Below are 18,740 nucleotides of genomic sequence, written 5' to 3'. Positions count from 1 at the left end.
TCTACCCTGCATTTCCTGATCCTGTCTGGTGTATATCTACCCTGTATTTCCTGATCGTGTCTGGTGTATATCTACCCTGTATTTCCTGATCCTGTCTGGTGTATATCTACCCTGTATTTCCTGATCGTGTCTGGTGTATATCTACCCTGTATTTCCTGATCGTGTCTGGTGTATATCTACTCTGTATTTCCTGATCGTGTCTGGTGTGGATGGACAAACTCAACATGCGAGCGATGGCGCACGGGTGTGGCCGGTGTTGTCAGCATGATAGGTATTAGTTAAAAGTTTGCAAAAACACTAAAAGTATCGTTGCCCATACTGTCAATAACCACTACCACACGACGGGTCATCTTACCTGCGTAACATATCTCTTCCTAGCTGAGAACCATTGCTCATGGGTAATGTAGTTGTGATCTATACAGGGATGAGGACTCTGGATGGGGGGAGAAACGGATGAGGGAGGTGGGGTTAAACAACAACCATGGTGGTAAACAGACATGGGTTCAAATACTATTCGAAATCATTTCAAATACTTGATCTGTGTTTGCTTAAGGTGTGCCTGGCATAATGGACCAATGGGATAGTCCCAAAACGGCAAACCCCGCCCATTAGGCACTCCTGAGCAAACAATCAAAAGTATTTGAAAGATTTTAAATAGAATTTGAACCCAGGTCTGGACATAGTATGTTCATGTGATGAAATAGACACATTCACAGCTAGACAACAACAGGAACAACAACCAGACAGGAAGTCACAGACATAGTCAGCGGTTCAGAGGGTCAACAGGAAGTCTTATTGTCCTGTCAAACAGAACAGGGAGGTGAAGAGGGAGTATTGGTGAGGACAGACATCGTCAGCAGAGGTCAACAGGAAGTCTTATTGTCCTGTCAAACAGAACAGGGAGGTGAAGAGGGAGTATTGGTGAGGACAGACATCGTCAGCGGGTTCAGAGGTCAACATGAAGTCTTCAGTCACAGGAGGGATGCAGACAGAGGGAGACAGGTTATCACAGGAGGGATGCAGACAGAGGGAGACAGGTTATCACAGGAGGGATGCAGACAGAGAGAGACAGGTTATCACAGGAGCGATGCAGACAGAGAGAGACAGGTTATCACAGGAGCGATGCAGACAGAGGGAGACAGGTTATCACAGGAGGGATGCAGACAGAGAGAGACAGGTTATCACAGGAGCGATGCAGACAGAGAGAGACAGGTTATGACAGGAGGGATGCAGACAGAGAGAGACAGGTTATGACAGGAGGGATGCAGACAGAGGGAGACAGGTTATCACAGGAGGGATGCAGACAGAGGGAGACAGGTTATCACAGGAGGGATGCAGACAGAGGGAGACAGGTTATCACAGGAGGGATGCAGACAGAGGGAGACAGGTTATCACAGGAGGGATGCAGACAGAGGGAGACAGGTTATCACAGGAGCGATGCAGACAGAGAGAGACAGGTTATGACAGGAGGGATGCAGACAGAGAGAGACAGGTTATGACAGGAGGGATGCAGACAGAGAGAGACAGGTTATGACAGGAGGGATGCAGACAGAGGGAGACAGGTTATCACAGGAGGGATGCAGACAGAGGGAGACAGGTTATCACAGGAGGGATGCAGACAGAGGGAGACAGGTTATCACAGGAGCGATGCAGACAGAGGGAGACAGGTTATCACAGGAGGGATGCAGACAGAGGGAGACAGGTTATCACAGGAGGGATGCAGACAGAGGGAGACAGGTTATCACAGGAGGGATGCAGACAGAGGGAGACAGGTTATCACAGGAGGGATGCAGACAGAGGGAGACAGGTTATCACAGGAGGGATGCAGACAGAGGGAGACAGGTTATCACAGGAGGGATGCAGACAGAGGGAGACAGGTTATCACAGGAGGGATGCAGACAGAGGGAGACAGGTTATCACAGGAGGGATGCAGACAGAGGGAGACAGGTTATCACAGGAGGGATGCAGACAGAGGGAGACAGGTTATCACAGGAGGGATGCAGACAGAGGGAGACAGGTTATCACAGGAGGGATGCAGACAGAGGGAGACAGGTTATCACAGGAGGGATGCAGACAGAGGGAGACAGGTTATCACAGGAGGGATGCAGACAGAGGGAGACAGGTTATCACAGGAGGGATGCAGACAGAGGGAGACAGGTTATCACAGGAGGGCTGCAGACAGAGGGAGACAGGTTATCACAGGAGGGATGCAGACAGAGGGAGACAGGTTATCACAGGAGGGATGCAGACAGAGGGAGACAGGTTATCACAGGAGGGATGCAGACAGAGGGAGACAGGTTATCACAGGAGGGATGCAGACAGAGGGAGACAGGTTATCACAGGAGGGATGCAGACAGAGGGAGACAGGTTATCACAGGAGGGATGCAGACAGAGGGAGACAGGTTATCACAGGAGGGATGCAGACAGAGGGAGACAGGTTATCACAGGAGGGATGCAGACAGAGGGAGACAGGTTATCACAGGAGGGATGCAGACAGAGGGAGACAGGTTATCACAGGAGGGATGCAGACAGAGGGAGACAGGTTATCACAGGAGGGATGCAGACAGAGGGAGACAGGTTATCACAGGAGGGATGCAGACAGAGGGAGACAGGTTATCACAGGAGGGATGCAGACAGAGGGAGACAGGTTATCACAGGAGGGATGCAGACAGAGGGAGACAGGTTATCACAGGAGGGATGCAGACAGAGGGAGACAGGTTATCACAGGAGGGATGCAGACAGAGGGAGACAGGTTATCACAGGAGGGATGCAGACAGAGGGAGACAGGTTATCACAGGAGGGATGCAGACAGAGGGAGACAGGTTATCACAGGAGGGATGCAGACAGAGGGAGACAGGTTATCACAGGAGGGATGCAGCATCTCATTCAGGAGGGTTTGGATCAGAACAACAACATGTTTAATTGTTTTCATTCTGGCCGTTATCCTCCAGGTGTTAGCGAAGACTCTCTGTCTCTCTCTCTCTCCTTTTCTCCCTATCTTTCTGTCTCCTTTTCTCCCTCTGTCTCCTTTTCTCCCTATCTCTCTGTCTCCTTCTCCCTATCTTTCTGTCTCCTTTTCTCCCTCTCTCTCCTTCTCCCTATCTTTCTGTCTCCTTTTCTCCCTCTGTCTCCCTATCTTTCTGTCTCCTTTTCTCCCTCTTCTCCCTATCTCTCTGTCTCCTTTTCTCCCTCTCTCTCTGTCTCCTTTTCTCCCTCTGTCTCCTTTTCTCTCTCTGTCTCTCTGTCTCCCCATCTTTCTGTCTCCTTTTCTCCCTCTCTCTCTCTCATTTTCTCTCCCTCCCTCCTTCTTCTACTCTTTCTCCCTCCTCTCTCTCTCTATCCTCCCTCTCTCCATTATCTCTCATCTCTTTCTCTTCCTACTAAACAGAATAAAATAAACTTTGCTCAGGCGCGGACCTAAATGAATCCAAATGGCTGTATCTGTAGAAAGTTCAGGTTGATAATGGCCGACCCTGCCCTTAACCATACTGCTGTCTGGTAACAAATTGTTACATTTAATTGACAGGAACATTGAATCTCTTCATTCTGTCTGAGTGATTTTTAAAGGGGGAATCTGGGATTCAAAATATCCCACATTGGCAATAAAGTGGTCAGTATATATATATATATATATCAATCATTTAAATGTTCAATCCCAGATTGCCCCTTTAAGGGGTTGTTTGTGTGCAGACAGTGGCTCTGTGACGTATCCCTGACAGTAATTTAATGGAATGTTTTAAAAAACAGCCTTCTGTGACAACAACATAACACTGTGCTACGCTAGTTAAACATCATAACACTGTGCTACGCTAGTTAAACAACATAACACTGTGCTACGCTAGTTAAACATCATAACACTGTGCTACGCTAGCTAAACATCATAACACTGTGCTACGCTAGTTAAACATCATAACACTGTGCTACGCTAGCTAAACACCATATCGCTGTGCTACGCTAGTTAAACATCATATCGCTGTGCTACGCTAGTTAAACATCATAACACTGTGCTACGCTAGTTAAACATCATATCGCTGTGCTACGCTAGTTAAATAACATAACACTGTGCTACGCTAGTTAAATAACATAACACTGTGCTACGCTAGTTAAACATCATAACACTGTGCTACGCTAGTTAAACATCATAACACTGTGCTACGCTAGTTAAACATCATAACACTGTGCTACGCTAGTTAAACATCATAACACTGTGCTACGCTAGTTAAACAACATAACACTGTGCTACGCTAGCTAAACACCATATCGCTGTGCTACGCTAGTTAAACATCATATCGCTGTGCTACGCTAGTTAAATAACATAACACTGTGCTACGCTAGTTAAACATCATAACACTGTGCTACGCTAGTTAAACATCATAACACTGTGCTACGCTAGTTAAACATCATAACACTGTGCTACGCTAGCTAAACATCATAACACTGTGCTACGCTAGTTAAACATCATAACACTGTGCTACGCTAGTTAAACATCATAACACTGTGCTACGCTAGTTAAACATCATAACACTGTGCTACGCTAGTTAAACAACATAACACTGTGCTACGCTAGTTAAACATAACACTGTGCTACGCTAGTTAAACATCATAACACTGTGCTACGCTAGTTAAACATCATAACATTGTGCTACGCTAGTTAAACATCATAACATTGTGCTACGCTAGTTAAACATCATAACATTGTGCTACGCTAGTTAAACATCATAACACTGTGCTACGCTAGTTAAACATCATATCGCTGTGCTACGCTAGTTAAACAACATAACACTGTGCTACGCTAGTTAAACATCATAACATTGTGCTACGCTAGTTAAACATCATAACATTGTGCTACGCTAGTTAAACATCATAACACTGTGCTACGCTAGTTAAACATCATAACACTGTGCTACGCTAGTTAAACAACACAACACTGTGCTACGCTAGTTAAACATCATATCACTGTGCTACGCTAGTTAAACATCGTAACACTGTGCTACGCTAGTTAAACATCATAACACTGCTACGCTAGATAACACATAACACTGTGCTACGCTAGTTAAACATCATAACACTGGGCTACGCTAGTTAAACAACATAACACTGTGCTACGCTAGTTAAACATCATATCACTGTGCTACGCTAGTTAAACATAACACTGTGCTACGCTAGTTAAACAACATAACACTGTGCTACGCTAGTTAAACATCATAACACTGTGCTACGCTAGTTAAACATAACACTGTGCTACGCTAGTTAAACAACATAACACTGTGCTACGCTAGTTAAACATCATAACACTGTGCTACGCTAGTTAAACAACATAACACTGTGCTACGCTAGTTAAACAACATAACACTGTGCTACGCTAGTTAAACATCATAACACTGTGCTACGCTAGTTAAACATCATAACACTGTGCTACGCTAGTTAAACAACATAACACTGTGCTACGCTAGTTAAACATCATAACACTGTGCTACGCTAGTTAAACATCATAACACTGTGCTACGCTAGTTAAACAACATAACACTGTGCTACGCTAGTTAAACATCATAACACTGTGCTACGCTAGTTAAACAACAGAACACTGTGCTACGCTAGTTAAACATCATAACACTGTGCTACGCTAGTTAAACATCATAACACTGTGCTACGCTAGCTAAACAAGCCTTAAACACTGCTGAGCAACAGCCTGTTTAACTCCAGTTCATCATCACTACTTCTATTAGCGCGTACCCGCTAACTAGCTAGCCATTTCACATCCGTTACACTACGCTAGCTAAACAAGCCTTTAACTCCAGTTCATCAGGTCTCATCGTGATCATATTACTTGGGAGTAACAGGTGTATGTATGTGGACTGCCAACAATGCATTAGTCTTATTTGAGTGCTCTGGGCTGGTACTGTGGTAGTGGTGTACAGGCACTCGAATGAGCCAAATAAGCAGGCGGCTAGTTGTGGGATTGTGATGACAGGGATAGCAGGCGTTTGCATGGACTGGCTGCATGGGAAACAGTGCAGCCAGTCCAATAAGATGGACACACACACACGGACACACACATACACACAAGGACACACACATACACACACGGACACACACACACAGAGGGGCGGCAGGTTGCCTAGTGGTTAGAGCGTTGGGCCAGTAACCGAAAGGTTGCTCGATCAAATCCCCGAGCTGACAAGGTAAAAAAAAATCTGTCGTTCTGTCCCTGAACAAGGCAGTTAAACCCACTGTTCCCCAGTAGGCTGTCATTGTAAATAAGAATTTGTTCTTAAACCGACTTGCCTTGTTAAATAAAGGTTAATTAAAAATAAATAAAACACAGAATAAATTAATAGTCAGACATGGAGCCAAATGAAGCCTAGGAATCTATTGGTACTGTGATAACTATTAGATGTATTACCTATTAATATTAACTACAGAGATGTATTACCTGTGTTCCTCCACACACTGGACAGCCAGGGAACAGCAGAGGTCTGGGTGTGAGCCTAGCAGACATGATGCTGCACCGATCACCACTGTCCACCGGGGGCGCTCTCTCACTGCTCCAGGACAGGTTCCGTTCTACAGGGGCCTGCCTCGGGGTCCCTACCCGCTGGAGAGAAGCCTCAGTGGGGGTGGAGGAGAGGGAAGGACACCCATGCCCTTGGATCTGTCCTTGACCTTCATCCCCACCGAGCCGCCTGTCCCTGCCCAGTTCGGGTGCTCCTCCCTTGGGTGGAGGATCCCTGAAGGCCAGGGTGTGCAGGAGGTTCCTGGGGCTGTCGTACTGTAGTCTGAGAAGGCTGGGTGCCTGGTACTCCTCACTCTGCCACCGGGGGGCGCCAGAGCTATAACCACTAGTCCTGGAGGAGGAGGATGAGCAAGACGGGGGGCAGGAGCAGGGAGTAGGGGGGGAGAGAGGGCCGGGCTCAGGGGTCCTTAAGGACAGAGGAGGAGGTGGAGGAGGTAGAATGGGTGGAGGAAGAGTTAGACAGGGAGGAGGGGGAGGTAGAGAAAGAGGAGGTAGAGAGAGAAGAGGGGGAGGTAGACTAAGGACAGACCCAAACTCCTCCCCTCCTCCTTGACTGGCTGTGTCCAGGCTGCCCGTACAGGAAGAGAAGCTCCCAGAGTAAGACGATTGGCTGCTGGCCGTGGCGATGCCTATCCCGCTGTCCAATGAGCTTTGGCGCCCGCTGTCGTGGAGACTGCGAGAGTGGGAAGGCGGTTTGAAAGGAGGGCGGTTCATGACAGCATTATAGAGATCCTCGTCCAGATTGGTCGATGACCTCGCAGTGGGAGGGGCCGACAGGGTCTCGGTTGAGGAAGTGGGGCGTTTTGGCTCTGGCCATAAAGGGAAGTGGTTTCCGTAGCTGGCGTCTGATTGGCTGGAGGAGGAGGAAGTGGGGCGTTTTGGCTCTGGCCATAAAGGGAAGTGGTTTCCGTAGCTGGCGTCTGATTGGCTGGAGGAGGAGGAAGAGATACTGCTGCGGTCGTCCCCGGCAACGGAGGTGCTGTAACTGGAGGTGGAGGCTGGGGAAGAGATTATTGATTAGCTGATTGATTGATCGATCAAAGGTCAATTGAAGAAAAGGTCAAATGATTTAAGATTTAAGTGAATGATGGGATTGATTGATTAATAGATTCCTAAAACGGTGAACTACTAACAACACCGTTTATTGATGGGTCAAACAGTCAGGAGATGAACTGAAAACTGGGATTATTGATTGGTGGATTGAGGTATTGATTGATTACCTGTACTGCTCTGTCTACTGCTGTGGGACAGCATACTGAGTCTTCTCTCTAGTTCCGATGCTTCATGGTTGATCCTCTCCTCTGAGGAGGACCGGCTAGCACTGGGATCTATACACACACAAACACAAACACACACACACACACACACACACACACACACACACACACACACCCACACACACACACACACACACACACAGGGAACAGAGTAACATATCCACAGCTTTATCTACTGTGTCAAAATGAACACAGGTACTGAAACCCTGGTCTCTATGATGAACACAGGTACTGAAACCCTGGTCTCTATAATGAACACAGGTACTGAAACCCTGGTCTCTATAATGAACACAGGTACTGAAACCCTGATCTCTATAACAAACACAGGTACTGAAACCCTGGTCTCTATAATGAACACAGGTACTGAAACCCTGATCTCTATAACAAACACAGGTACTGAAACCAACACAGGTACTGATGGGCTCTATAACGAACACAGGTACTGAACCCCTGGTCTCTATAACAAACACAGGTACTGAAACCCTGGTCTCTATAACGAACATAGGTACTGAAACCCTGGTCTCTATAATGAACACAGGTACTGAAACCCTGGTCTCTATAATAAACACAGGTACTGAAACCCTGGTCTCTATAATGAACACAGGTACTGAAACCATGGGTTCTATAACGAACACAGGTACTGAAACCCTGGGCTCTATAATGAACACAGGTACTGAAACCATGGGTTCTATAACAAACACAGGTACTGAAACCCTGGTCTCTATAATGACAACAGGTACTGAAACCCTGGTCTCTATAACGAACACAGGTACTGAAACCATGGTCTCTATAATGACAACAGGTACTGAAACCCTGGTCTCTATAACGAACACAGGTACTGAAACCCTGGGCTCTATAATGAACACAGGTACTGAAACCATGATCTCTATAATGACAGGTACTGAAACCCTGGTCTCTATAATGAACACAGGTACTGAAACCCTGGTCTCTATAATGAACACAGGTACTGAAACCATGGTCTCTATAATGAACACAGGTACTGAAACCATAGTCTCTATAATGAACACAGGTACTGAAACCCTGGTCTCTATAACGAACACAGGTACTGAAACCCTGGTCTCTATAATGAACACAGGTACTGAAACCCTGGGCTCTATAATGAACACAGGTACTGAAACCATGGGCTCTACAATGAACACAGGTACTGAAACCCTGGTCTCTATAATGAACACAGGTACTGAAACCCTGGTCTCTATAATGAACACAGGTACTGAAACCATGGTCTCTATAATGAACACAGGTACTGAAACCATAGTCTCTATAATGAACACAGGTACTGAAACCCTGGTCTCTATAACGAACACAGGTACTGAAACCCTGGTCTCTATAATGAACACAGGTACTGAAACCCTGGTCTCTATAATGAACACAGGTACTGAAACCATGGTCTCTATAATGAACACAGGTACTGAAACCATAGTCTCTATAATGAACACAGGTACTGAAACCCTGGTCTCTATAACGAACACAGGTACTGAAACCCTGGTCTCTATAACGAACACAGGTACTGAAACCCTGGTCTCTATAATGAACACAGGTACTGAAACCCTGGGCTCTATAATGAACACAGGTACTGAAACCATGGGCTCTACAATGAACACAGGTACTGAAACCCTGGTCTCTATAATGAACACAGGTACTGAAACCCTGGTCTCTATAACGAACACAGGTAATGTAAGAAAGGGTCAGACAGATCTCTCAACTCTCTCTTTTTAAAAGGCAGATAAGCATAAACATAACCACATGTAAATGTATCTGCATTAGTATGACACATCAAAAGGCTCAATGCAAAGTTACACCTCACCATTTCTGTGTTGGGAGTTATGACATAAAAGCCATCAGAATTACGGGAACATGCCGAAGTCGGAAAAAGTTTTTCCCGGAGTGTGATGTAATATGGAGGACCGGCAAGCCAGCCTATTTTTATTATCATGTAAACTTTATATAATGTAACCATTTTCTAATTTACAAGCAAATACTTTTTCAAATTTTGTTACAATTCAACTTGCAAGGTTGCTAGCCAACTAGCCTGCTAACTATAGCCCTCCTAGCCTGCTAACTATAGCCCTACTAGCCTGCTAACTATAGCCCTACTAGCCTGCTAACTATAGCCCTACTAGCCTGCTAACTATAGCCCTACTAGCCTGCTAACTATAGCCCTACCAGCCTGCTAACTATAGCCCTACCAGCCTGCTAACTATAGCCCTACTAGCCTGGTAACTATAGCCCTACTAGCCTGCTAACTATAGCCCAACTAGCCTGCTAACTATAGCCCTACCAGCCTGCTAACTATAGCCCTACCAGCCTGCTAACTATAGCCCTACTAGCCTGCTAACTATAGCCCTACTAGCCCGCTAACTATAGCCCTACTAGCCTGCTAACTATAGCCCAACTAGCCTGCTAACTATAGCCCTACCAGCCTGCTAACTATAGCCCTACTAGCCTGCTAACTATAGCCCTACTAGCCTGCTAACTATAGCCCTCCTAGCCTGCTAACTATAGCCCTACTAGCCTGCTAACTATAGCCCTACCAGCCTGCTAACTATAGCCCTACCAGCCTGCTAACTATAGCCCTACTAGCCTGGTAACTATAGCCCTACTAGCCTGCTAACTATAGCCCAACTAGCCTGCTAACTATAGCCCTACTAGCCTGCTAACTATAGCCCTACTAGCCTGCTAACTATAGCCCTACTAGCCTGCTAACTATAGCCCTACTAGCCAGCTAACTATAGCCCTACTAGCCTGCTAACTCTAGCCCTACTAGCCTGCTAACATTACGTTAGCACTGAATGAGTCAGACAGTTGCTATTAACTCCTAGCTTACAGCTACATTAAAGTAAACCAACGTTTAGGAAATACATAACGCCGTCTAACCAGTTATCAAAGAATGTTAGCTATTGGCAGTTATCTTAGCCAGCTAATTGCTATTTAGCCAACTAGCTATTAGCCTAGCCAGCCAGCGCCAGCTAATAGCTATTTAGCCAACTAGCTATTAGCCTAGCCAGCCAGCCAGCTAATAGCTATTTAGCCAACTAGCTATTAGCCTAGCCAGCCAGCCAGCTAATAGCTATTTAACCAACTAGCTATTAGCCTAGCCAGCCAGCCAGCTAATAGCTATTTAGCCAACTAGCTACTAGCCTAGCCAGCCAGCCAGCTAATAGCTATTTAGCCAACTAGCTATTAGCCTAGCCAGCCAGCCAGCTAATAGCTATTTAGCCAACTAGCTACTAGCCTAGCCAGCCAGCCAGCTAATAGCTATTTAGCCAACTAGCTATTAGCCTAGCCAGCCTAGCCAACCACCACGGTTACGGTCGACAAGCTAGAGCCCAACTACTGGAGACCAGCTAGAACACAACAGCTAAAACATAACCGCAGATTAAAAGCAAAGAGAGAGCAGAGACTTAAAGATTGATAGTTGGGGCCCATCGGATGGTTAAATGTTTAAAAGAGTACAGGCTGAGTTAGCTACAAACGCGAGGGGGAGGCAGGCTGAGTTAACTATCAAAGTGAGGGGGAGGCGGGCTGAGTTAACTACCAAAGTGAGGGGGAGGGAGGCTGAGTTAACTACCAAAGTGAGGGGGAGGGAGGCTGAGTTAACTACCAAAGTGAGGGGGAGGGAGGCTGAGTTAACTACCAAAGTGATGGGGAGGCAGGCTGAGTTAACTACCAAAGTGAGGGGGAGGGAGGCTGAGTTAACTACCAAAGTGAGGGGGAGGGAGGCTGAGTTAGCTACCAAAGTGAGGGGGAGGCAGGCTGAGTTAACTACCAAAGTGAGGGGGAGGCAGGCTGAGTTAACTACCAAAGTGAGGGGGAGGCAGGCTGAGTTAACTACCAAAGTGAGGGGAGGCAGGCTGAGTTAACTACCAAAGTGAGGGGGAGGCAGGCTGAGTTAACTACCAAAGTGAGGGGGGGGCAGGCTGAGTTAGCTACCAAAGTGAGGGGGAGGCAGGCTGAGTTAACTACCAAAGTGAGGGGGAGGCAGGCTGAGTTAGCTACCAAAGTGAGGGGGAGGCAGGCTGAGTTAACTACCAAAGTGATGGGGAGGCAGGCTGAGTTAACTACCAAAGTGATGGGGAGGCAGGCTGAGTTAACTACCAAAGTGATGGGGAGGCAGGCTGAGTTAGCTACCAAAGTGAGGGGGAGGCAGGTTGAGTTAGCTACCAAAGTGAGGGGAGGCAGGCTGAGTTAACTACCAAAGTGATGGGGAGGCAGGCTGAGTTAACTACCAAAGTGATGGGGAGGCAGGCTGAGTTAACTACCAAAGTGAGGGGGAGGCAGGCTGAGTTAGCTACCAAAGTGATGGGGGGGCAGGCTGAGTTAACTACCAAAGTGAGGGGAGGCAGGCTGAGTTAACTACCAAAGTGAGGGGGAGGCAGGCTGAGTTAACTACCAAAGTGAGGGGGAGGCAGGCTGAGTTAACTACCAAAGTGAGGGGGAGGCAGGCTGAGTTAACTACCAAAGTGATGGGGAGGCAGGCTGAGTTAACTACCAAAGTGAGGGGGAGGCAGGCTGAGTTAGCTACCAAAGTGAGGGGGAGGCAGGCTGAGTTAACTACCAAAGTGAGTGGGAGGCAGGCTGAGTTAACTACCAAAGTGAGGGGGAGGCAGGCTGAGTTAACTACCAAAGTGAGGGGGAGGCAGGCTGAGTTAACTACCAAAGTGAGGGGGAGGCAGGCTGAGTTAACTACTAAAGTGAGGGGGAGGCAGGCTGAGTTAACTACCAAAGTGAGGGGGAGGCAGGCTGAGTTAACTACCAAAGTGAGGGGGAGGCAGGCTGAGTTAACTACCAAAGTGAGGGGGAGGCAGGCTGAGTTAACTACCAAAGTGAGGGGGAGGCAGGCTGAGTTAACTACCAAAGTGAGGGGGAGGCAGGCTGAGTTAGCTACCAAAGTGAGGGGGAGGCAGGCTGAGTTAGCTACCAAAGTGAGGGGGAGGCAGGCTGAGTTAACTACCAAAGTGAGGGGGGGGCAGGCTGAGTTAACTACCAAAGTGAGGGGGGGGCAGGCTGAGTTAACTACCAAAGTGAGGGGGAGGCAGGCTGAGTTAACTACTAAAGTGAGGGGGAGGCAGGCTGAGTTAGCTACCAAAGTGAGGGGGAGGCGGGCTGAGTTAACTACTAAAGTGATGGGGGGGCAGGCTGAGTTAACTACTAAAGTGAGGGGAGGCAGGCTGAGTTAACTACTAAAGTGAGGGGGAGGCAGGCTGAGTTAACTACCAAAGTGAGGGGGAGGCAGGCTGAGTTAACTACCAAAGTGAGGGGGGGCAGGCTGAGTTAACTACTAAAGTGAGGGGGAGGCGGGCTGAGTTAACTACCAAAGTGAAGGGGAGGCAGGCTGAGTTAACTACTAAAGTGAGGGGGGGGCAGGCTGAGTTAACTACCAAAGTGAAGGGGAGGCAGGCTGAGTTAACTACCAAAGTGAGGGGGAGGCAGGCTGAGTTAACTACCAAAGTGAAGGGGAGGCAGGCTGAGTTAACTACCAAAGTGATGGGGGAGGCAGGCTGAGTTAACTACCAAAGTGAGGGGGAGGCAGGCTGAGTTAACTACCAAAGTGATGGGGAGGCAGGCTGAGTTAACTACCAAAGTGAGGGGGAGGCAGGCTGAGTTAACTACCAAAGTGATGGGAGGCAGGCTGAGTTAACTACCAAAGTGAGGGGGAGGCAGGCTGAGATAACTAACAAAGTGATGGGAGGCAGGCTGAGTTAACTACCAAAGTGATGGGGGGGCAGGCTGAGTTAACTACCAAAGTGAGGGGGAGGCAGGCTGAGTTAACTACCAAAGTGAGGGGGAGGCAGGCTGAGTTAACTACCAAAGTGAGGGGGAGGCAGGCTGAGTTAACTACCAAAGTGAGGGGGAGGCAGGCTGAGTTAGCTACCAAAGTGAGGGGGAGGCGGGCTGAGTTAACTACCAAAGTGAGGGGGAGGCAGGCTGAGTTAGCTACCAAAGTGAGGGGGAGGCGGGCTGAGTTAACTACCAAAGTGAGGGGGAGGCAGGCTGAGTTAGCTACCAAAGTGAGGGGGAGGCGGGCTGAGTTAACTACCAAAGTGATGGGGAGGCAGGCTGAGTTAGCTACCAAAGTGAGGGGGAGGCGGGCTGAGTTAACTACCAAAGTGAGGGGGAGGCAGGCTGAGTTAGCTACCAAAGTGAGGGGGAGGCGGGCTGAGTTAACTACCAAAGTGAGGGGGAGGCAGGCTGAGTTAGCTACCAAAGTGAGGGGGAGGCGGGCTGAGTTAACTACCAAAGTGAGGGGGAGGCAGGCTGAGTTAACTACCAAAGTGATGGGGAGGCAGGCTGAGTTAACTACCAAAGTGAGGGGGAGGCAGGCTGAGTTAACTACCAAAGTGAGGGGAGGCAGGCTGAGTTAACTACCAAAGTGAGGGGGAGGCAGGCTGAGTTAACTACCAAAGTGATGGGGAGGCAGGCTGAGTTATCTACCAAAGTGAGGGGGGGCAGGCTGAGTTAACTACCAAAGTGAGGGGGGGCAGGCTGAGTTATCTACCAAAGTGAGGGGGGGCAGGCTGAGTTAACTACCAAAGTGAGGGGGAGGCAGTCTGAGTTAACTACCAAAGTGAGGGGGAGGCAGGCTGAGTTAACTACCAAAGTGAGGGGGAGGCAGGCTGAGTTAGCAACCAAAGTGATGGGGAGGCAGGCTGAGTTAGCAACCAAAGTGAGGGGGAGGCAGGCTGAGTTAGCTACCAAAGTGAGGGGGAGGCAGGCTGAGTTAGCAACCAAAGTGAGGGGGAGGCAGGCTGAGTTAGCAACCAAAGTGATGGGGAGGCAGGCTGAGTTAGCAACCAAAGTGAGGGGGAGGCAGGCTGAGTTAGCAACCAAAGTGAGGGGGAGGCAGGCTGAGTTAACTACCAAAGTGAGGGGGAGGCAGGCTGAGTTAGCAACCAAAGTGAGGGGGAGGCAGGCTGAGTTAACTACCAAAGTGATGGGGAGGCAGGCTGAGTTAACTACCAAAGTGAGGGGGAGGCAGGCTGAGTTAGCTACCAAAGTGAGGGGGAGGCAGGCTGAGTTAACTACCAAAGTGAGGGGGGGCAGGCTGAGTTAACTACCAAAGTGATGGGGAGGCAGGCTGAGTTAGCTACCAAAGTGAGGGGGAGGAAGGCTGAGTTAACTACCAAAGTGATGGGGAGGCAGGCTGAGTTAACTACCAAAGTGAGGGGGGGCAGGCTGAGTTAGCTACCAAAGTGATGGGGAGGCGGGCTGAGTTAACTACTAAAGTGAGGGGGAGGCGGGCTGAGTTAACTACTAAAGTGAGGGGAGGCAGGCTGAGTTAACTACCAAAGTGAGGGGGAGGCAGGCTGAGTTAACTACCAAAGTGAGGGGGAGGCAGGCTGAGTTAACTACTAAAGTGAGGGGGAGGCAGGCTGAGTTAACTACCAAAGTGAGGGGGAGGCAGGCTGAGTTAGCTACCAAAGTGAGGGGGAGGCAGGCTGAGTTAACTACCAAAGTGAGGGGGAGGCAGGCTGAGTTAGCTACCAAAGTGAGGGGGAGGCAGGCTGAGTTAGCTACCAAAGTGAGGGGGAGGCAGGCTGAGTTAACTACCAAAGTGAGGGGGGGGCAGGCTGAGTTAACTACCAAAGTGAGGGGGAGGCAGGCTGAGTTAACTACTAAAGTGAGGGGGAGGCAGGCTGAGTTAACTACCAAAGTGAGGGGAGGCAGGCTGAGTTAACTACCAAAGTGAGGGGGAGGCAGGCTGAGTTAACTACCAAAGTGAGGGGGAGGCAGGCTGAGTTAACTACCAAAGTGATGGGGGGGCAGGCTGAGTTAACTACCAAAGTGATGGGGGAGGCGGGCTGAGTTAACTACCAAAGTGATGGGGAGGCAGGCTGAGTTAACTACCAAAGTGAGGGGGGGGCAGGCTGAGTTAACTACCAAAGTGAGGGGGAGGCAGGCTGAGTTAACTACCAAAGTGAGGGGGAGGCGGGCTGAGTTAACTACCAAAGTGAGGGGGAGGCAGGCTGAGTTAACTACCAAAGTGAGGGGGGGCGGCAGGCTGAGTTAACTACCAAAGTGAGGGGGAGGCAGGCTGAGTTAACTACCAAAGTGAGGGGGAGGCGGGCTGAGTTAACTACCAAAGTGAGGGGGGGCGGCAGGCTGAGTTAACTACCAAAGTGAGGGGGAGGCAGGCTGAGTTAGCTACCAAAGTGAGGGGGAGGCAGGCTGAGTTAACTACCAAAGTGAGGGGGAGGCGGGCTGAGTTAACTACCAAAGTGAGGGGGAGGCAGGCTGAGTTAACTACCAAAGTGAGGGGGGGCGGCAGGCTGAGTTAACTACCAAAGTGAGGGGGAGGCAGGCTGAGTTAACTACCAAAGTGAGGGGGGGCAGGCTGAGTTAACTACCAAAGTGATGGGGAGGCAGGCTGAGTTAACTACCAAAGTGATGGGGAGGCAGGCTGAGTTAACTACCAAAGTGATGGGGAGGCAGGCTGAGTTAACTACCAAAGTGATGGGGAGGCAGGCTGAGTTAACTACCAAAGTGATGGGGAGGCAGGCTGAGTTAACTACCAAAGTGATGGGGAGGCAGGCTGAGTTAACTACCAAAGTGAAGGGGAGGCAGGCTGAGTTAACTACCAAAGTGATGGGGGAGGCAGGCTGAGTTAACTACCAAAGTGAGGGGGAGGCAGGCTGAGTTAACTACCAAAGTGATGGGGAGGCAGGCTGAGTTAGCTACCAAAGTGAGGGGGAGGCAGGCTGAGTTAACTACTAAAGTGATGGGGAGGCAGGCTGAGTTAACTACCAAAGTGAGGGGGGGCAGGCTGAGTTAACTACCAAAGTGAGGGGAGGCAGGCTGAGTTAACTACCAAAGTGAGGGGGAGGCAGGCTGAGTTAACTACCAAAGTGAGGGGAGGCAGGCTGAGTTAACTACCAAAGTGAGGGGGGGACAGGCTGAGTTAGCTACCAAAGTGAGTGGGAGGGGGCAGATTTAACTTCCTACCCTTTAAGTTGGCATTGTATCCCTATCTCTTCTCCTCCCTTCCTTCCCTCCTCTTTCCCCCGATCCTCTCTTCCCTTCCCTCCCCGCTCCTACCTCCTCCCCCTACCTACCTCCCTCCCTCCCCCCTCTACCTACTCTCCCCTCTCCTTCTCTCCTCTTTCCCCCGATCCTCGCCTCCCCTCCCATCTCCCTCCCTCCACCCTCTCCCCTCCCTACTCTCCCCTCCCTCCCTCCCCTCTCCTCTATCCTCCAATCCCCTCCTCTCTTCAACTTGTCTGTGACGTCAAACTGCGGCGCCTGGCTGCAAATGTATGGTTTCCCCTGGATACAGTTACACTGACCGTCTAGCAGCTCTCTCTCTCTCTGCCATGATTCAGTGAACAACCCTGCCAATTCACACACCTTCACAGGGAGGGGAGGTGTGTGTCCGTGTGAAAAACCCTGCCAATTCACACACCTTCACAGGGAGGGGAGGTGTGTGTCTGTGTGAAAAACCCTGCCAATTCACACACCTTCACAGGGAGGGGAGGTGTGTGTCCGTGTGAAAAACCCTGCCAAAGGCTGGGACATTTACAAGGAGATGTACATGACAGCTGTGTGTGTGTGTGTGTGTGTGTGTGTGTGTGTGTGTGTGTGTGTGTGTGTGTGTGTGTGTGTGTGTGTGTGTGTGTGTGTGTGTGTGTGTGTGTGTGTGTGTGTGTGTGTGTGTGTGTGTGTGTGTGTGTGTGTGTGTGTGTGTGTGCGTGCGTGCGTGCGTGCGTGCGTGCGTGCGTGCGTGCGTGCGTGCGTGCGTGCGTGCGTGCGTGCGTGCGTGCGTGCGTGCGTGCGTGCGTGCGTGCGTGCGTGCGTGCGTGCGTGCGTGCGTGCGTGCGTGCGTGCGTGCGTGCGTGCGTGCGTGCGTGTGTGTGTGTACACTATGTCCTGTATGTATGTGTGTGAGAATGCAAGATGGGGTGGAGGGGGTGTCAAGTATCTATCCCCTGTCACTAGCTTAGCATGACGGCTAGCTAATGGCTAATGCTAACCGCTAAGCCCCTACAGCAGGTTTAGTCACTATGCTGAATGGGGTGTCGACTAACACTGGCTAGCGCTGGCTAACGCTAAACTACGCTAGGCTAATTATAGCACTTTTAAAGCACTGAATGTCTCAGGTTAAAACAGGCTGCAGCACCCAGGTCTTCTCAGACCTGACAGAGGCAGATATGTACAGTGAGGGAAAAAAGTATTTGATCCCCTGCTGATTTTGTACGTTTGCCCACTGACAAAGAAATTATCAGTCTATAATTTTAATGGTAGGTTTATTTGAACAGTGAGAGACAGAATATCAACAAAAGAATCCAGAAAAACGCATGTCAAAAATGTTATGAATTGATTTGCATTTTAATGAGGGAAATAAGTATTTGACCCCTCTGCAAAACATGACTTAGTACTTGGTGGCAAAACCCTTGTTGGCAATCACAGAGGTCAGACGTTTCTTGTAGTTGGCCACCAGGTTTGCACACATCTCAGGAGGGATTTTGTCCCACTCCTCTTTGCAGATCTTCTTCAAGTCATTAAGGTTTCGAGGCTGACGTTTGGCAACTCGAACCTTCAGCTCCCTCCACAGATTTTCTATGGGATTAAGGTCTGGAGACTGGCTAGGCCACTCCAGGACCTTAATGTGCTTCTTCTTGAGCCACTCCTTTGTTGCCTTGGCCGTGTGTTTTGGGTCATTGTCATGCTGGAATACCCATCCACGACCCATTTTCAATACCCTGGCTGAGGGAAGGAGGTTTTCACCCAAGATTTGACGGTACATGGCCCCGTCCATCGTCCCTTTGATGCGGTGAAGTTGTCCTGTCCCTTTAGCAGAAAAACACCCCCAAAGCATAATGTTTCCACCTCCATGTTTGACGGTGGGGATGGTTTCTTGGGGTCATAGGCAGCATTCCTCCTCCTCCAAACACGGCAAGTTGGGTTGATGCCAAAGAACTCCATTTTGGTCTCAT

The 18,740-nt window shown here is 49.2% G+C and overlaps 1 protein-coding gene across 1 annotated transcript in view; it reads right to left on the bottom strand.

Moving 5' to 3' along the window:
• LOC139579559 (protein Dok-7-like) overlaps positions 1–18,740 on the bottom strand; it is a 58,443-nt gene that overhangs the window by 17,562 nt on the left and 22,141 nt on the right. The window contains exons 6-8 of the mRNA XM_071408307.1: positions 7,735–7,842; positions 6,434–7,512; positions 356–433 (exon numbers count right to left, since the gene is read on the bottom strand). Coding sequence (XP_071264408.1) covers positions 356–433; positions 6,434–7,512; positions 7,735–7,842 — 1,265 coding nt within the window. The remainder of the gene's footprint in view (positions 1–355; positions 434–6,433; positions 7,513–7,734; positions 7,843–18,740) is intronic.

The sequence above is a fragment of the Salvelinus alpinus genome, chromosome 6 (genome assembly GCF_045679555.1).
Source record: "Salvelinus alpinus chromosome 6, SLU_Salpinus.1, whole genome shotgun sequence".
Lineage (NCBI taxonomy): Eukaryota > Metazoa > Chordata > Actinopteri > Salmoniformes > Salmonidae > Salvelinus > Salvelinus alpinus.
Note: the sequence above shows the minus strand (reverse complement) of the source record. Positions and strands in the feature narration are given on the sequence as shown.